The sequence below is a fragment of the Rasamsonia emersonii genome (genome assembly GCF_000968595.1).
Source record: "Rasamsonia emersonii CBS 393.64 chromosome Unknown ctg1118621762150, whole genome shotgun sequence".
Taxonomy (NCBI): domain Eukaryota; kingdom Fungi; phylum Ascomycota; class Eurotiomycetes; order Eurotiales; family Trichocomaceae; genus Rasamsonia; species Rasamsonia emersonii.
This window is the reverse complement of record NW_013562624.1, coordinates 120558-137242: the sequence shown is the minus strand read 5'-3', so window position 1 is coordinate 137242 and position 16685 is coordinate 120558. Positions and strand designations below refer to the sequence as shown.

Sequence of the window (16685 nt, the reverse complement as noted above, 5' to 3'; positions counted from 1 at the left end):
CTAGATCTGTTTTTGTCGCTGTTTGGTGGCAGCACACACGAGGTGGGAAGCGGAGATAATAATTTTTAGCGGTTCCGATAATAATAATTTTCACCGCCGATACACAGGCTTGGCGGCACTAATCGCTATCGATAGCGGCGCGCACCCACCATGCCTTACCAGCTAGATAGATATTTATTCCAAGAGCTTTTCTATGAGATTTATGGCTACATTTCTTGCCTAGCACTGAGATTCAGCACTCCATCATGCTAACAAAGGAAGCAATCACGGCTCTCGAAAGCTTCAAGAGACAAATACCTGAACTGTACCGTCCATTCCAGTCTGTATGATGACCTAATACCATTTTTTTATTGATTGTTTTAAAATGGAAATCGATACAAACCTCTTTCCAGACCACCATCTCAATAAGACTAAGGAGGAGGAGAAATTACGCCAGGAGACCACAGACCGCCTTATGAAGGAATTTACCTCCATCTATAAACAACATCAGTGGAACAAAGACAATGATGATGACGTCCCTGCTACTCTATTTTACTGGTCCTTGAGCAAACAGCAGAGGGCCAGGACAAATTTAGAAAGACCAATGAATGATGGGTATGCCATACGTCCTAGAAAGAGCCGCAAAGAGAATGTTGAGATTCTGCTTAAAAAAATAAAGATTTATGTGCAGCAGTGAAAGAAATATGTCGAACTGGGTCCTTCAATTTGGAGAGGTAAGTTTTTATCACATTCTATCTAAGAAAGAAAATGACTGAATCTTGAGAAGCTTGCTATCAATTGATGGGAACCCTGAGACTATTGAAAAAGCAGGGATATATGAATATTCTATGGGAGTATAATAACAAGGATCTTTTCTGCCTTTACGTTGGGAAATCAATAAATCTGAAAAACCGAATTACTGATCACCAAAATCAATTATTTCGAAGACGCCAAAAAAGCCTCCATTAAATGTATACATTCTGGGATAGTAAAGAGGACATCCAATCAACTTTTGTCACCCTTGCAATCTTGTAAGGTCATAATCAAGAAGAAACACGGAGAAGAGATGTGGATGACATACATTTTCCAGACATTACCAGCTCAAGCTCTTGAAAAATATCTACCCAGTGGGAAAAACAAATTGTGGGCTAGTCAACATCTTAATATTGTTGCACCTGTCTGGCAAAGCTTTTCTGCAGTTTCCATGGCGCTATTATTCACAGCGTCGGAGGGGAAAAAAACAGAAGCACATTCTTACTTAACTGTGAGTTACTTATATTTTGATCTTCATTACATATTACTGGCTTAGTGTCCAAGTCTAGATTTCATCACCTCTTGGAAGACTTTGGAGGGCTTCTTGTCTCTCCACCACCTCCTCATTCATATGGGCCAAACATGAGTGCTGTGTGAATGTCGCCGCAACTTAGTAGGGGATCTTTCTTTTCTAATTGATACTATGACAAATCAATCCAATCCCTACCTTCTGCAAAGCGTGAAATTTCTGCCTGTATTATTGTCAGGTCTCTGACAGTATTGGGTGCCACAGTTCCTTCCTGCCTAAAAACATTATCTTCCGCCCCACATCCCCACCTTTACCGAAAACAGTTTTTCACAGAAATCCCTGGGCCCTGCAGCAGGTTGTTAAATTCTTTTTCTCGGTTCCTTTACTACCTCACTATCAGATAGCGTCGATGGTGTAACGGTCCGCATACGTGCCTTCCAAAAAAAATCCCGTCAATCTGCCGAGAGCACGTGATCCGGGTTCGACTCCCGGTCGACGCAGTCTTTTTTTGGCTGTTTGGGACTGATTTTCTTAAAAAAATCAGCAGATAAATTTCTGTAAGAAAGGAAGATTTTCTGTACACTTACAACATCAAATGCATCGATGGTGTAGCGGTAGCACGCGTGCCTTCCATAAAAGGCTGTGCCATAGCACGCGATCCGGGTTCGACTCCCGGTCGATGCAGCAGTTCCCTTTTCTTTTTGCTAATGTTTGGGAATTATTTTTTTTAAAAAAAAATCAGCAGATAAAGGGTCCTAGAAATAAGAAAAATAACATTTTATGGTTGTTGGCCATAACGCGACTGGAAGGTCACATGAGTAGTGAGCCCTCTACCTATCTAATCTATATGGGGTAACGCTACGACTTAAGAACCTTAGGTACCTACTTAGTGAAGCAGAAGGAAACAAGGAAAGGAAAGGTGTAGGAGAAAATAAAAAGAGACACCATGTCCGATAGTCACATATATATAGAACCTGTCTGCAGGCGTGGGCCTTGGCTTCTGGGGTGTCCACCTGGTCACCATTGCCGTTCACCAAGTTTAGGTAGCTTTATATATATATATAATATATATACTGAAGCAGGTACAGTACAAACAACCTGCTCGAGCAATTTTCACGAAAGCCAATCCAAATCCAATTGTGAAATGTCTTGCAAGGTCTGTACTGTACTGTACAACAACTCTTCCTGGTTTCTTGGTTAAATCTGCATCCAAGAAAGAAAAATTTTTTTCCCCCACCAGAAATTGAAAATTGGGCGTTTTGTTCAAAGATAGTACTGTCCCAAACCCCAATAGAGAGGTCTGACCAGTTATCTAATTAATATGGCGACCTTAGCTAAGGTCGTGCTGCCTATATATATTCATCGGATGTATGTACTGCACATACGTCTCATCCGTAGATGATTGTATGTATGTATCTGTATGATCATCAGCTTTTCAGGACTGGGAACTATTGAAAAAAAAAGCCTTCAATATCTGCTATGTGATTGATTATTCTACAGTATCGGATTCATACTCTCCGCAAAAAAAAAGAACAGAACATAAGAGACTGTCGTAATTACCCTGTATTTTATTCATTTTTAATCATCTATTTACCAAGTTTGAGGGAAAAAAAAAGGGAAGGCAGAACGAGAAGAATGGGGATTAATCCCCATTGATGCTAATAATAATGCAATGTCTGTCGATGTATTTCTCATCAGAGAAATCTACCTAGTTAGTTGACCCAGCGGCCACTATTTTCTATTTCCAATTCATCTCAATCAATTCAATCCTCAGGTCGAAGCATTTCACAATATTCTGCGACGCCTGGGTCACCTGGTTCTGCCACGCTCCGTGGAAGGGAAGGCGTGATTTAAAAAACCGAAATAAAATAAATAAGGAAAGAAAAGAAAAGAAACAATGAAACTAATACGATCGTGAAACCAGCGACCATTGTATGTAGATGTCTGTCGATCCTTCTTGATCACAGCTGGTTTGTTCGATGAAGCAAGTGTGCAGAGAAATCTGCATGGGGTTTGTGGCGTATGGGGTTGAATTCGATTCGACCCCCTCCAAAAAAAAAGAAAACCGGAGGAGCTGAGATCCCCTGTCTGGGAGGACTCTTTTTTTTCCCCGCTATTATATTCAGTTGTCGTCTATAAACGTGGGCAAGACGCCTCTTTTGAAAATAGCATGCCTGACACATGTGACATGCTAGAATAGCACCTCTCCGCTGTGTTCGGGCTCAAACCCAAGGTCCTGCAGCTTCCCGTGGCGCTTCTTATCCCGACTCTTTCGCTCATTGTCTTCCTTCTTCTTAAGCTCAAAGACCTCCTGAGGCGATGCCCTGGTCAAAAACGGGGGAATATCATCTTCCTTGTCAAGGTCCTTGTGCCAGCGTTAGCACCTATGTCAGCACAAAAGAGGAGATGGATATCCAGCAGGAAGTCGACAGATCGACCTGCTTGAATGGAAAGACCGGGCAGAGTCCAACTCACAATCTCTCCCAGAAGCAGGACATTCTCTCCCCGTACAAGGTAAAGACCCCGTGGAACATCAGCGTAGAGGTTGCCAGCATACAAGCGCTCTATCGTGTCCGTGAGAACCAGATTTGCTGTGACAATGCGCCCGTGTCAGAACCATGATTCACGCGGTTGTCATGGACAGTGGATGGCCAGCAATCCATACCAAACTGATCCCAACTTCGCAGAACTCCAATCAATTTTCTTCCGTCACGGAGGACCAACACGAGTTTCTCTAGGCAAAAATAACAAGAGTTAGCAACAAAATTCCTAGCTTAAACACATGTAAACCCCCTGTTGATCGGACCCAGATGCAATGAAGTACATCCATCATTGACAAGAACCAGTATCTCCAGAAGGGGGATGTCACAACCATCCTCCTCCAAATACAGTAAAAGTGGGGGAGCTCACTATCTGTCAAATCCAGTAACTGAGCTGCAGTTGTAAACATCTGCGGAGGTAGCTGAGGAGGGCCTTGGGGAGGCATCATCGGCGGATGCCCCGAGGGGGGTGGAGGCGGAGGCGGTACGGCGACATTCTGCGGAGGAGGATGACCGTGGTGCGCATTCGTCAATTGCGGTGCCCCGGCGGGATTATCATGAAGGGAGAGTCTTTCCATGACTCGGGACTATGATGGCAGCGGCGGAACAAAAGGTCGCTGTGTCAAGATTTCTTTCCTTGCGGAGGTGAGGGCGGGGAAGAGAGAGAGAACCGCGCAACGCAGTGTGATATTTTCGTCGGAGGAGGGAGGTTTTCCTAAGTCCGCAGTGAGGAAGATAACGCTATCATTCTGGTAAAAAAAAGAATGGAGCTGGATTCGATTATGCCATCAGACAAGAAAGATCTGATTTCCGCAGAATCAGACCCGATAGACTGAAACCAGGAATTGAGCTCAAAGCAATAGCAAAGGTGCCTGGATCGTCCTTGCGGCCATTGGCGATCATGCGGGATGTGTTTGCTCTGTTTGAATCGCCCACACGCCCACGTCCAAGTATCGGAATATTGATCAGCATCCTCTTTGGACTTGCGACGTTTCTTATCTACGCCAGATGGACGAATTGGCCGTGCCTCTCTCTTGAGGGTTAATGCCAAAAAGAAGCTAGCTCAACGACAGAAGATGCATTTACTACGCGTGTTCAAATAGGACTATGATTTTTCATTTCTGTTGATAAAGTAGATTCCTCAAAAATATCAAGACTAAGCACATTACTGAATTGAATTGAATTGAATGTCGATTTGGCCGAGCCTGCCGCTGCCGTGATCTCCACAACCTGGACGATCTCGCAACGATCTTCATAAGGCTCCAAACATTCTTGTTTGCAAGGTCCGTGGGTATCGCGTGGCAACAAAGCAGACTTCCTCCAAGAAAATACTCGAATTGCAATGAGGAGACAAACTCGAAACGAAACTGAAAAAAACTAATCCTCCCATTTGTATCCATAAAAGTAAATGTCAATTTCAATGCGAGGCAAAAGGCATTTAAAAAAAAAAAACAAAAAACGTGTCTGTTTATCCTTACAGCAAAAAGGGAAGTCGATTCGGACGTTAAAGAAAATTAAATCGACAAGAATGAAACGTAAAGGGCACTAATGCGGTGACTCGCGGTTGTAGCCTTTCATGGCCATTGTCATTCAGCATGGCATGCCCTTTGTATGCGTCGAATGACGACACATGAGGACCTGCTATCTGCGCCCTTGCATTGCGAATCAGCCGTGTATAGTGCTATGTCATACTTGAAGGTTATGGTCAATACAAATGGAAGAATTGAAGTTGAATCCGGGACTCAGTAAGATGTTGATCCTCAGCTGATCGCCTCCTTATCAAAGGGCTGCACTGGTATCTGCTCGCTCATGCAACACTGATACCCCGTCGTTGTTGGCGCATCCTCTTCTCCCGTCGTGGGCTGTAACTAGAGCAGAACGGCTCGTCCGAGGAGCCAATTCTGGCCCGGACTGAGTCCTGGGATTGACGGTATGCGGGGCTGGAGGGCGATGGCGGGAGCTGGACCGCCTTGAACTGATCCGCAGTGATGACCTTTGAACAGTAGAGATACCGCATGAGCTCGAAGTCGATCTGGCTGGACGCGAGGGTATCTCCTCGCTCAAAGTGGTCGTGAGCCACGTGCTCGAGCATGGCATCCCAGGCGCTACCCGGTTGAACTTGGGTGAAATTAGCAGAGCACCATTGGCATCGAGCCGTCGACGGAAGTGGACTGCCTCGGAAGTGGCTGAGAACATGCGTTTTCCACTCGTCCACGCGATCCGCTTTGTAGTCACAAGGGAGAATGTGGAAGAGGCAATGATAAATTGCCTGAGTCGGTGGTCTTTCTGGAGCGACGAGGTTGCCCGTGCCATCGTTCTCCAGGACATTAGTCCCTTCGATCCCCGCCGCCATCTTGGTAGCTATAGAACTGGAGGACGGCGAGCTTGAACCATCGGAGAGACTGGGAACTGCACTGGACGGCGGCGTCATTGTTCCTGGACTATCGGTTACGGTCGTACCTCTGCCGGCACCGTCGTGGACCACCATAGAACGGGCCGAGGATATCAGTACACGAGGACGGGAACGTGGCTGTTGAATTTCCAATGGGGTATCAGACAGACAATAGGAGGCCAGACGATCGGAAAATCCGCCAGGGCGATCCTGCTCCCAAGCACTCAGTCTCGAAGCCGCAAGCGACGAAAAATCCACTAGATTGTGCTGTCAATATTCGTGCTTCCAGTTGCAGATATCAGGGATAGAACGCACTTGTCAGGGAAGTAGAATACAAAAATATTTTTTTTTAAAAAAAAATACAAAATACAAAATACAAATAGCAAGAAAATTAATCTCCACAACAAGGTCCGTTCCAGACGGAGGCAGAAAAAAATTATAATTATTATAACGTCGATTCGACAAATTGAGAACAGAGGGGGAGAGAAGGAAAGAGCAGAAAAAGGGACACTCACAGGAGAGCCTATCCCAGTCACTGGTCTGCGAAATGCATATTGAAAATATAGGATTCCAGATCTCTCTTCAGTCCCACAGCATCCCACGATGTCGACAGTCCATAAGACGCAGACGCACACACACCCTCTCAAGCTAAGCTTCCGTCGGCCATGACCGTTGCTGACAGCAGTGGAGGTGGTTGAGCCTCAATGGGAGAATCGCAGGGAGCAGGTGAGAAGGAGGTGGGCAGGCAGTGGTGGATGGTGGCAGCACTGTGCAAATAGGCGATCATATTAATCATGGGTTAGGGCAGCCACCGAGCAGACGCTTTGGACGTCGAGGCGGGCCACGTTGATCGTGACATCGAAAGTGCATTGCTGGCCGAGCACGGTGCAGGAGGGAAGCGGGGGTTTGCAGGCGAGTCGTCCATCTTCTCGAGCCAATTGAGCCCGAACAGTGCGCGCGTTAGAGCTCCGGCGGCAGAACGGGTGGGGAAGCGAGGGCAGCCGACAGAGGCCGCTTGCTGTGCGTCGTCCTGATAAATGCTGAATGATCCTCTTGTCGTCTGGATAAGTGGCAATTGCAAATAGTGTGTCTGGAGGGAGAAAACCTCATGATGGCCCTGTTGCTTGCTGCCATCTTTGAAGTTTTGTGATAGTCGCCACCCGAAAAGGAGCAGCTTGCTCTCGTACAGTCTTGTCCGTACGCCCGGGCATCTTTTCTGTCATCGTCCGAACGTCAATTCGGATCCTCAGAAATCAAGTCCAGCACTGCGGTTAACAGTCTAGGCATCAAGACATCGCATGCATTATGTATGTAGCTGGGTTCCGTATCCGCACTGCTGGCTGGGAAATATAGCCGAGCCGCCCATCATTGGCTAGCCAGCGTACACAGCAAACACCCGATAAAGCAGATGCTGTAGTGTGTACTGAATATATTCCATGGTCAGCTTTGCAATTGCCACTGGATGACCACAGAGACAATGGAGCCGTTACTTGTGACAGCCAACCAAAGAGAGTAGCGTTTTCCAGCCGGTGCCATCAAGAGGCCACATACAGACGGCATCTCGCATGCAGTGGCTGCCATTCCGAGAGCAATGGGCAGGATGAGGTCGTGCCGATTGGCTTATCGCCCTGGAGATGTGGTACAGCTGGGGAAGTGGACATTGGGAAGGATGACAACTTGCAGGCTGCTTTGGTCAGACAAACCTGCACTCGCAGCCGAAGTAGTCGCAACGACCATACGATACGATGCAGCTGGCCATCACGCAAAGTTCTACAAGCTTGATTTTCGACTGGGTGGTACAGAAGCGTAGTGGACCATTCTCTGCTCCGTGGGCATGACCACAATTTTGGCATGTGAGTCGAGGTGGATGCAGCAGAACCTGGCCTCGAAGCTGGACAGCAGACAGATGGACTTGGGGCTTTGGTGCTCATTTAATTTTGACTTCTCCGCAAAACTCTGGCAAATTTTCTTCTTAGAGATTGGCAGAGTCGCCTCTTACTCATCATACCGAGCAGAGATCGTGATATCTGCTAATCAAAAAGAGAATAAACAAAGGATAGCCTCGTAAACGTATTAATTCATATACACATTAGAGATGGGCAAAAAAGAAACTACTATACAAACATAGCATAATAAAATCACATGCCTCACCCGTCAGTATCTCGATCATATTCCGGCGGCGGTCTTTTCTCGACGCTGGTGGAAAATTCCGTCTTGGTCAGAATCATCCCCAAAGGGATATTAAGCTGCTCCTCGCTCGAGTTCTGCGGTGGCCTCACGACAGCGTCCGCGACGGTTTCTCCATAGAAATGCGGATCATCTGCCCGCGTCGATGGAGCCCCTGCCCCCTGGTCAGCGGTATACCGCAGGGAGCCTAGACGGAAACTGTTCGCCGAGTTCGCGTGACGGGCTAGGCGGACGAAATCGACGAGTCTGCCCAGGACGGCAAATTCGAGCTTCAACTTCAGGCTGTAGACGGCGCCCTTCAGTGTGATCTGGATCGCGTACTCACTGGCGTACTCGAGACCCAGGAGCGCAAGGTCCATGATGATGATCAGGACGTTGATCCCCACGAGCTGCTGCATAATCCTCCGGTTCTCCCGTTTCTGCTGCGAGGCGGATTGCAGAATTTTGACCGTATGGTAAACGTACAGCCCCGAGATGATGCCCTCTTGGATGGTGAATCCCGTCATCTGAATCTTCTCCATGATGTTGTAGCCATTGATAAAGGTGGAAGTCGGATGGTTGACATTGGATCCATAGGTCAGGACGGTCGTGGGGACGTGCAGGAGGAGGATGTTAGCCAGGATCATGTAGAGCACACGGCGAAGCTTCCGCTGGTCTCGGAGGACGAGATGGAGTCGAGAATATAGGACCAGCCCCTGGCCGGTGACCATCACCCACCACCCCACTGACAGCACCGTCACCGATATATAAGGACTGATGTTGGTGAAGAATTTCAGCAGAAAGCCGAGTGAATATGGCAAGACGCCCAGCGTGGCAGACAGGAAAAGACTCCAGAAGTACAGTCCCCTGCGTCGCCGGAAGGAGGAGAGAATCAGAACCACCAGTTCGACCACATTATACAAAGACAGGATGATAAAGACGACAAGAGCCAGCCGGACGTTACTTGTCTGGCTCTGAAATGCTCCCGATATCCCTTCCAGCCGCCCGTCCGTTGAGGCCGACATTGCTTTTGCTGAATGAGACGGATGATAGAACCGTCGATAGAATCGCGAATGAATGCTGATTCTTTCTATATTCTTGCGGGCTACTGAAACAGTCCTTCTTCAAGAGGTTGGCAGCCACCATCAATTCCTGCATTCCTCTCGGTTGTATTTCATCGCAAGCAGCTGAACTTGCGGCATCGCAGGTTTGAAACGAGGGACGAGCACGCTAGAGATGACGATATACCAGCAAGAGGGTAGATCGAAGCTCCCGGAGCTTACTCAGGTTATGCGGTGTTACACAATCCACCTTGAAGAAAAACAAAAACAAAAATGGCAGACACGCAGATGATCTGCAACTCCAACCCGAAACAAGGTGTAGTTCTGCTGGATCAATGCCGATTTCTCGTCTTCACAGTTTCTAGCTAAGGCGAACCGATTCCCAATCCGATCTTCAATGCATACTATCGGGAAAACAAATGCCGCCAGTCCTTAGGAATCCCAAGGCGATCCTGAAAAGGATGAGAAGAAAGGAACGGTAAATCAGACAAGCATTGGAATGAATGGACAGCGTGAGGATAGAGCAAGGAGGTGATGACTTGCGGACGTCTTGTATGTAGGATGTCCAGTACGTACAAATAACGGGCCAAACAATGTTATTAATGATCGTATGAGTTCCATTTCCATCCTGCTCGCTTAATTTAGGCCTTTAAGGCTTGGCCGTACGCGCTTGAGTTTCGAATTCACGCCCTACAAAGTTAATCTATAAAGTTAAGCATCTGGTTAGCTCTTTGCAGTTTGCACCAGGAACTTGGGCAGGCCCTGTCCTGCGTTCTCCCGCATAGGAATAGCCACATCGTATCGCCAATAGTTCAGAAGTTTATTCCCCGGTAGTCTTGACTCTTGCTGGACTATTGACGAAAAGGATCGATTGCTTCGATCCTTACGAGGTTGGGTTGCACCGTTGCGCGGCGCCGGCACCAAGTTCCTCCAACAGGGAAACGAGGCCAGCGTTATCGGCCGACTCCAAAACATGTCGAGTTTGTTTTTAAATTCGGCCAGCGGCTCGAGCGCAACTAGCCAATCCTTCCTGACTCGTGGCAGGTGTCATCGACATTCGAGATTCGACAGGGGCCGTAAAAACCGGATCTCCTCTGCTTAGTTTCCCCGCATCTGCCCCAGTCGGCCAAAAAAAGGCCCCCGGATCGCCCCGTTTCGGAAACGGGCGTTGGATCGTCGCACGCCGTTCTTCGACTCCTTCCGTTATGGGCCTAGAGCTGCGGATTAGGGGGGAAAATCCGTGAGTTTCCAGGTTCTTTTGGTCGCTGCGGCCTCGCCCACTGCCCTATCATCCAGCAAGCTGGCCAGTGATGAATCATGACGCACAGTAAGAACTAAAGAAGTAAGAATATAGTCCAAAACAATTCAAATTTGAATCATTCACGATGCACGCTTACCAGGCCGCACAGCGGCACAACGCCCCTGTGGAGCCTTTGGTCATGCGACTATCAGGCCTTATCATGGGCCAAGCGCCAAGGAAAGCCACTTTCTGGGCAACGACGCGCTCGTAGAGAAAGCAACAAATGGGGTTGTCCATCGCATTGAACAGTATGCAGGTACAGAATAGCTTCACTTGTCGCCGGCATTAGTGGAATCGCCTTTTGCTTCTTAGGAGAACAGGCTGCAGGCTTGCAGTCCGCAGCCACATGATCACTGCGTCAAGCCACACAGTCGTCCCGCTTTGGGGGCCTCCTTGGCAGCTGGGAAGCCAATTGAAGTCGTAAGAATGATAGTGTTAGCACCAAGGGACGACCATAAACCCACAAAGTCACATGCAGCTCGTATTCCGTTGCATGCTAAGCCAATGGGCGCAGGTCTTCTAACCAAGTCAGAGAACACTGCTGTCCAAAAATCCTCCGAGTCTCTGTCCAAAACTGAGAACTTTGCTGATGACATCATGTGCTCCGTTTTCTAGAAATCGCATCAAAGGTGTCTAGTCAGCGGTCAGATCCATCCCAGACGAGTGGTTTGGAATCTGATCAGGGCTCGTCTCGCTCGACCCCGTAACCGGCTCCACTGCTGCCCTCGCCTCTAAGATAGCTGCCGCGACGGCGGCAGCCTTGGTCTCGATCTCGACTCTATTCAACCCGTCGCCAACTTCGATGATATCCTCGTCACCCACTCGAACACTGCAAGTCCACTGGAGCTTGGATTCTCCCGCCCCATTCTGTACTCTTTCCGCCCTCGTATTGAAATCTACTTTCGCCGATCCCGCAGCATGCTGTAGACGATTCCGCGGATGTAGCAGTTCAACCTCCTCGTTGACAACACGTCGCATGTATGACATGAACCCAATGCGGTGCAGAAACTGTCGACATGTGTCTAAAGAGCCGTGTGAGTCGATGAAGATGGCACCCAAAATGCTTTCGATCAGGTCAGAGAAGAATTTCCCTGCCTCGAGTCTCGACAGCAATGCCCAAGGGTGCATGGCAGAGTGAGCCAGCGCCTCGTGGATCTCGTCACAAAGATCCTCGTATCTTCTGAGTGCCTGTTGTTGCGCAGTCGTGATTTCCCAAGATGCTGAATGTCTCATGAATTGCCATAGATAGACCTTCCGTGTGGTGCGAATTGTTGAGAGATGAGCCTGGCCCTGCTCCACAGGGTCTTCGCGGTCCTCCTCCAGGTAGAGGTTCATACAGAGGAAGGCCAGGAGGTCCGCGTTAACGAGTGTCGTTCGCATAAGGTGCATGTCTTGATGGGATTTTTCTCTTGGAGATTTGAACAACTCTTGAACGACTAGGTGGTCAAGAACCGAATCTCCTAGGAATTCCAGTCTTTGGTAAGACACAGTGTGATCTTTGCTGCAGGGATGTGTCAAAGCTTCAACCAGGAGGATCCTCTTGGAAAACGTGTATCCAAGGAGTGCTTCTATCTGAGGCAACACTGAGGGACAAACGAGATCATTTGGTGTTGGCACTCTCTGGTAGAGTTTCTCAATCGCACCATCCATAGAGATCCATTCCACTTCCTGCAGGAAGATAGGAAGACATCTGGACGACTTTTCGATACCGCCATCGAGGTATGCAGCGCCAATTATCGCTTCCACCACGTCTGCAAGCACTTTACTTGACAACTCCCTCTTGTTGCCCATTCTTGAGTGGGGTTCGCAAAGGTCTGAGACATAGCTTGGTCGCCATTTGATTCCTGTGAATGCTTTGGTCAAGATATACGCATCCAGACCGAGATCAAGGGCCGCCTTTGACAGTCGAGTGTTGGAGACAATCTTGTCTTTCGCGCATGATAGGAGTCCCTCGTGCCAAATAGGATTCATAGCGGTCAGATGGACCGAAGTATGAAATTTCAAGAGACTGTCGCCCAGAAATTCGAACCGCTGGTAATCTGTTGCCTCTCTTGCTGACGAAGCGCTTATAGCGGTAACCACAAGATGTAAATTCTCAAAGCCCACCGGAGCAAGGATTGTTTGTGATAACTTCTCTGCCACAAATAAGATTTCGATCTTGTGGGTAATTGAAGGTACGAAAAGTGCAAATCTCGAGTACGTCGCCGGAAGCCGATTGATGGCACAGGAACGAGCAGCGACGCATTGTTTAGCAGTATGATGCAACCGCGACTTTGCATCGCCAGCTACCGGGTGTAGAAAATCAGTGCGTTTCGGAATTTTAGTGCCTTGGAGATGCAATTCCTCTCGTGATTGAGCAGTACCATCACCGCTGACGAAATCATCATCCACGGTCACCTTGTATAGAGTCTTCTCAATGGCAAAGGGACGGCGGCCATACTCTATATTCCGAGCCAACCCTAATTGTTGAAGCATTTCCAAATTATGAATGTCCATTATCTCTTCAGCCATGAATGTGCCTGTTATTGACGAAAGCCAGGTCTCAACGTTGGCGAGTGAAGGTTCCAGTTTCGGCCAAAACAATGTAACAAGATCGCTGCGATCGGGAGTCATTCGTCTCTGGAAAACTGAAGACAGCAATATATACGAAAATTCCGCAGCGTGATGGGCTTCTACATCCAGACAGCCATCTTTCACCGGCCGGAGGCATACGGTGATAGTAGTTTCCTCATTCCAAAACAGGTCAAATGTCAATTCACAAGGCAAAGGTTTCGGAAGCAGTATGAGCATCTGAGGCAATACCAGAACGTCCGATGAGAACTCTATCCTGGTCTGGAAGAGAGGTAGATTCGACCTGCGCATGTGGGCTATTTCAACCCAGGGATCGAAGCATGGTGATATCTGGACAAGCTTTACTTGCTTCTCAGTCGGCTCGGCGTCGTCCATGTATTTCTCGCAATGAATGGGCATCAGGTTGTCGTTCACCAGACCTGCTTTGTAAAGCGATAAATACGCCTGATACGCAGCGTCTCTTTTTGCCATCTTTTCTGTAACCCAACTGGATTTTGCCTTTGCCTCCCGAAGAGATGGGTCCAGAAAGCTGGGTAAAATCACCTTCGCCGTGACCAGATCTTTGTCATCCTCATATATAACAAAGTCCGGTTGATTCTCAGTATAGGGGCAGGAGACAGTAGAACAGAAATGTGCCAAGTACTGGCGTGCATTCTGGTAGTTGAGAATGGCCCTGTGCGGTCAGTAAGATAAACTCGTTTCTTTTTCTCGTATATAGGCTTTATACTACTTACTCTGTGGACGGAATACGAAAGCATTCCGGACTGTATTCTTCAATATTTTCCTTCTCCTCGATTTCCCTCAACAGGCGCATATTATCAGAGTATACTTTTCTCATTTCCTCCTCCATTGCATTCCACTTTGCTTGCTTGTTGTTGTCATTCTCATCAAGGAATATAATAAATTTTGATTTCTTGTCTCTGGCCCTGCCTCTTCTTTGAATGAAGGACCTCAAATTCGTCGGTGGATCAAAGCAAATAACGACGTTGCATGCTGATACGTCGATACCTTCTTCGAGAACTGAGGTTGCGACAAGAACGTTTTTCTTTCCAATCCGTAGATCGTCGATCGCATCCTTTTGATCTCGAGGAGCAGATAGCTCAGTAATATTCGATTTGCGACTAGCGAAGCTAGAACATCCAAGGAAATGACCCGTCACTATTCCCTTCATGCCTGGGTGGACGGATAAAAGATGCGCAAGCATCAATACAGTGCTGCGTTGCTGGGCAAAGACAATAACCCGATATCCTGGGTTATATGACTCTAATAATACTTGAACCAACCGTTCAGCTTTGTGGGACAACACATCGGGTTGAGTTCCCCAACGCCTGCTCACCGGAGAGGGTGGTAGCTGAGAAAATAGTTTCACCATGTATATCTTTTCTTCCATTTCCCATTCGGCAAACATGTCGTTTTCAGATGCTGCAGAGACGTTGGCGATGAATCTCTCAGCACAAGTGGTCACAAACACGTCTGCGGCCCAAGGTCCGAGTTCACGGTGGATCACAAGAGCACGATTTCGAAGTCCCTTGAGCTCCTTCCGACAGAGAGTCTTCCCTGAAGAAAGAACTTCCAGTAGCTTTGCTTCGCTCTTCTCATCCTTTTTCTCTTTGAGGGATATGACATAAGGGTCATTTTCTATATCTACCAACGTCAATTCAAGAAGCCTTTCGAGAGTCTTTAACAGCTCGGAGGGCTCCTCCAAGTACTCCTTATATATCACTGTGGATACTTCAGGGTGGTGGGTATGTTTCAAAAGCTCCTCGCGGTGTATCACTGGAGTGCGACAGATTGCATTCAAGTTCTCTTCAATTTCTTCAATTTCTCTGTAAATTCTCAGCATAGGCTCTCCTGCTCTCAAGATTCACAACGTACTTTAAGCCTGCAATATTCGCCTTTGTGACCGGGCTTGCGGTCAATCCAAGGATCGCGGGGAGTTCAGTTGTTTCCCCAGATTTCCGAGCTGGATGGTAGAAGTACTGCATGATCATGTTTGTTGGGGATGAGGAAACACAACCGTGGGCTGAAATGGAAGTCAATTGTCTGTACAAACAACTACTGGGAACTTTTTTTTTACACCACCTTCGTCAAAAACAAGCAATGCTATCCGGTCCAACTTGACAAAACCCCTCCACATCGCATCCAAGAGCACCTGAGGAGTAGAGACGACGATACGTATATTGAAGAGAATCGCATCCCAAACACTTTGCGAGCTCCAATGGTCGACGTTGTCGTTGCCCGACAAAATTCGAGTTTGAAAAGCCGGTAACTGCTGAGAAATGACCGAATGTTGCTGTTCAGCAAGAGCCACTGTGGGGGCAATAAACCATACAAGCTATAGAAAAGCGTTGTTAGCAAAAGCAGTACAGACCAGAACGAGATGGCTTGCCTTGTTTGGAGAACAGCGTCCCAGCTCCTCTTGAATTCGCATAATGGCACTAATAATCAGAAAGCTCAGCTAATGTAACGAGACAATGGAAGCATGGATCGTGTAATGTAGAGGCGTACATTTGTGTCTTGCCGCTCCCAGTATCCATCTGGATATCAAACGCAGGTCAAATCATTAGCCAGAAGCACTTTCTCCAGGGAACTCGGGGATTTTCATACCGCAACAATGATGTTCTGGCGCAAGCTCTCGGCCAACATTTCCTTCTGATAACCTCTTGGCTTGGGCATTGTCATGGCGGCTTCCCCAACAGGCGCCTCAGCCTCGCCTGTGGTCGCTCCTTCCGCTATAATGCCATTACCGTTGTTGTCGACTAAGATCTTGTTCCCTTGCATTGTGTCTGAAGGGATTCAGATGAGCTTGAAACTCGTGGACTGGGGCTTCGAGCATTTAAACGTCGTAGGATTTTCTTTGTTGCAGCTGCTACAGGTTACTTCCACCTCGCCATTCTATCGCGGGGCAACCTGGGAAACACGATTGGCACGAGTAGCAGCCACCAATGCTTGTCTCTCAAATGGGAAAGCAAACAAGGCTGGCCTCAGCCTAGCCAATGATATGAGCTGCGTAATGTACTTCCAAAGCCATACATATCTTGTGTTTCTTTGTCCTATCCTTGGTGTTGTGGCATCTGATAAAGAAGCGGGCGGCCAGTTTAGGCAGCGTGCCCCGCATGTTGTCCACAATTTCCACTTTGGGTATTCTGTAAACCAACATTTTCGCTTCAACTATTGAAAAGATAATGGAAAAGAGAGGAGAGCAGAGTGGACGGATCTGCAAATTCTTGTGATACAATCCTATGCGATCAAGTACCACAGCTGATAGAGACAGAAGGTACTATAAAAAACATGCTGTCTAGCTGGGTAATCTCGAGTCCGAGAGTCTTCTATTAAGCAAAACTTCTCAATTGCCAACGCTGGTCTCCTCATAATAGCTAACCTCGCATTCATG

General features: G+C 47.7%; 5 protein-coding genes across 5 annotated transcripts; 1 reads left to right on the top strand and 4 right to left on the bottom strand.

The window, feature by feature from the left end:
• Positions 1-364: 364 nt before the first annotated feature.
• On the top strand, positions 365-948 carry T310_9571 (uncharacterized protein; the record flags this gene model as incomplete). Its single annotated transcript, XM_013468012.1, has 3 exons — positions 365-594; positions 659-713; positions 811-948. The coding sequence occupies 3 exons, from the start codon at positions 365-367 to the stop codon at positions 946-948; spliced, it is 423 nt and encodes a 140-aa protein (XP_013323466.1).
• Positions 949-1713: 765 nt separating this feature from the next.
• On the bottom strand, positions 1714-2209 carry T310_9570 (uncharacterized protein; the record flags this gene model as incomplete). Its single annotated transcript, XM_013468011.1, has 3 exons — positions 1714-1816; positions 1849-1965; positions 2148-2209. 3 exons carry the CDS (start codon positions 2207-2209, stop codon positions 1714-1716), a joined length of 282 nt encoding a protein of 93 aa, XP_013323465.1.
• A 3399-nt stretch (positions 2210-5608) lies between these two features.
• On the bottom strand, positions 5609-6232 carry T310_9569 (uncharacterized protein; the record flags this gene model as incomplete). Its single annotated transcript, XM_013468010.1, has 1 exon — positions 5609-6232. One exon carries the CDS (start codon positions 6230-6232, stop codon positions 5609-5611), a length of 624 nt encoding a protein of 207 aa, XP_013323464.1.
• A 2050-nt stretch (positions 6233-8282) lies between these two features.
• Positions 8283-9006, bottom strand: T310_9568 (uncharacterized protein; the record flags this gene model as incomplete). Its single annotated transcript, XM_013468009.1, has 2 exons — positions 8283-8307; positions 8345-9006. 2 exons carry the CDS (start codon positions 9004-9006, stop codon positions 8283-8285), a joined length of 687 nt encoding a protein of 228 aa, XP_013323463.1.
• A 2347-nt stretch (positions 9007-11353) lies between these two features.
• On the bottom strand, positions 11354-16072 carry T310_9567 (RNA helicase/RNAse III; the record flags this gene model as incomplete). The annotated part of the gene is made up of 7 exons (XM_013468008.1): positions 11354-13964; positions 14026-15117; positions 15167-15270; positions 15345-15626; positions 15663-15729; positions 15800-15828; positions 15899-16072. 7 exons carry the CDS (start codon positions 16070-16072, stop codon positions 11354-11356), a joined length of 4359 nt encoding a protein of 1452 aa, XP_013323462.1.
• Positions 16073-16685: the final 613 nt, after the last annotated feature.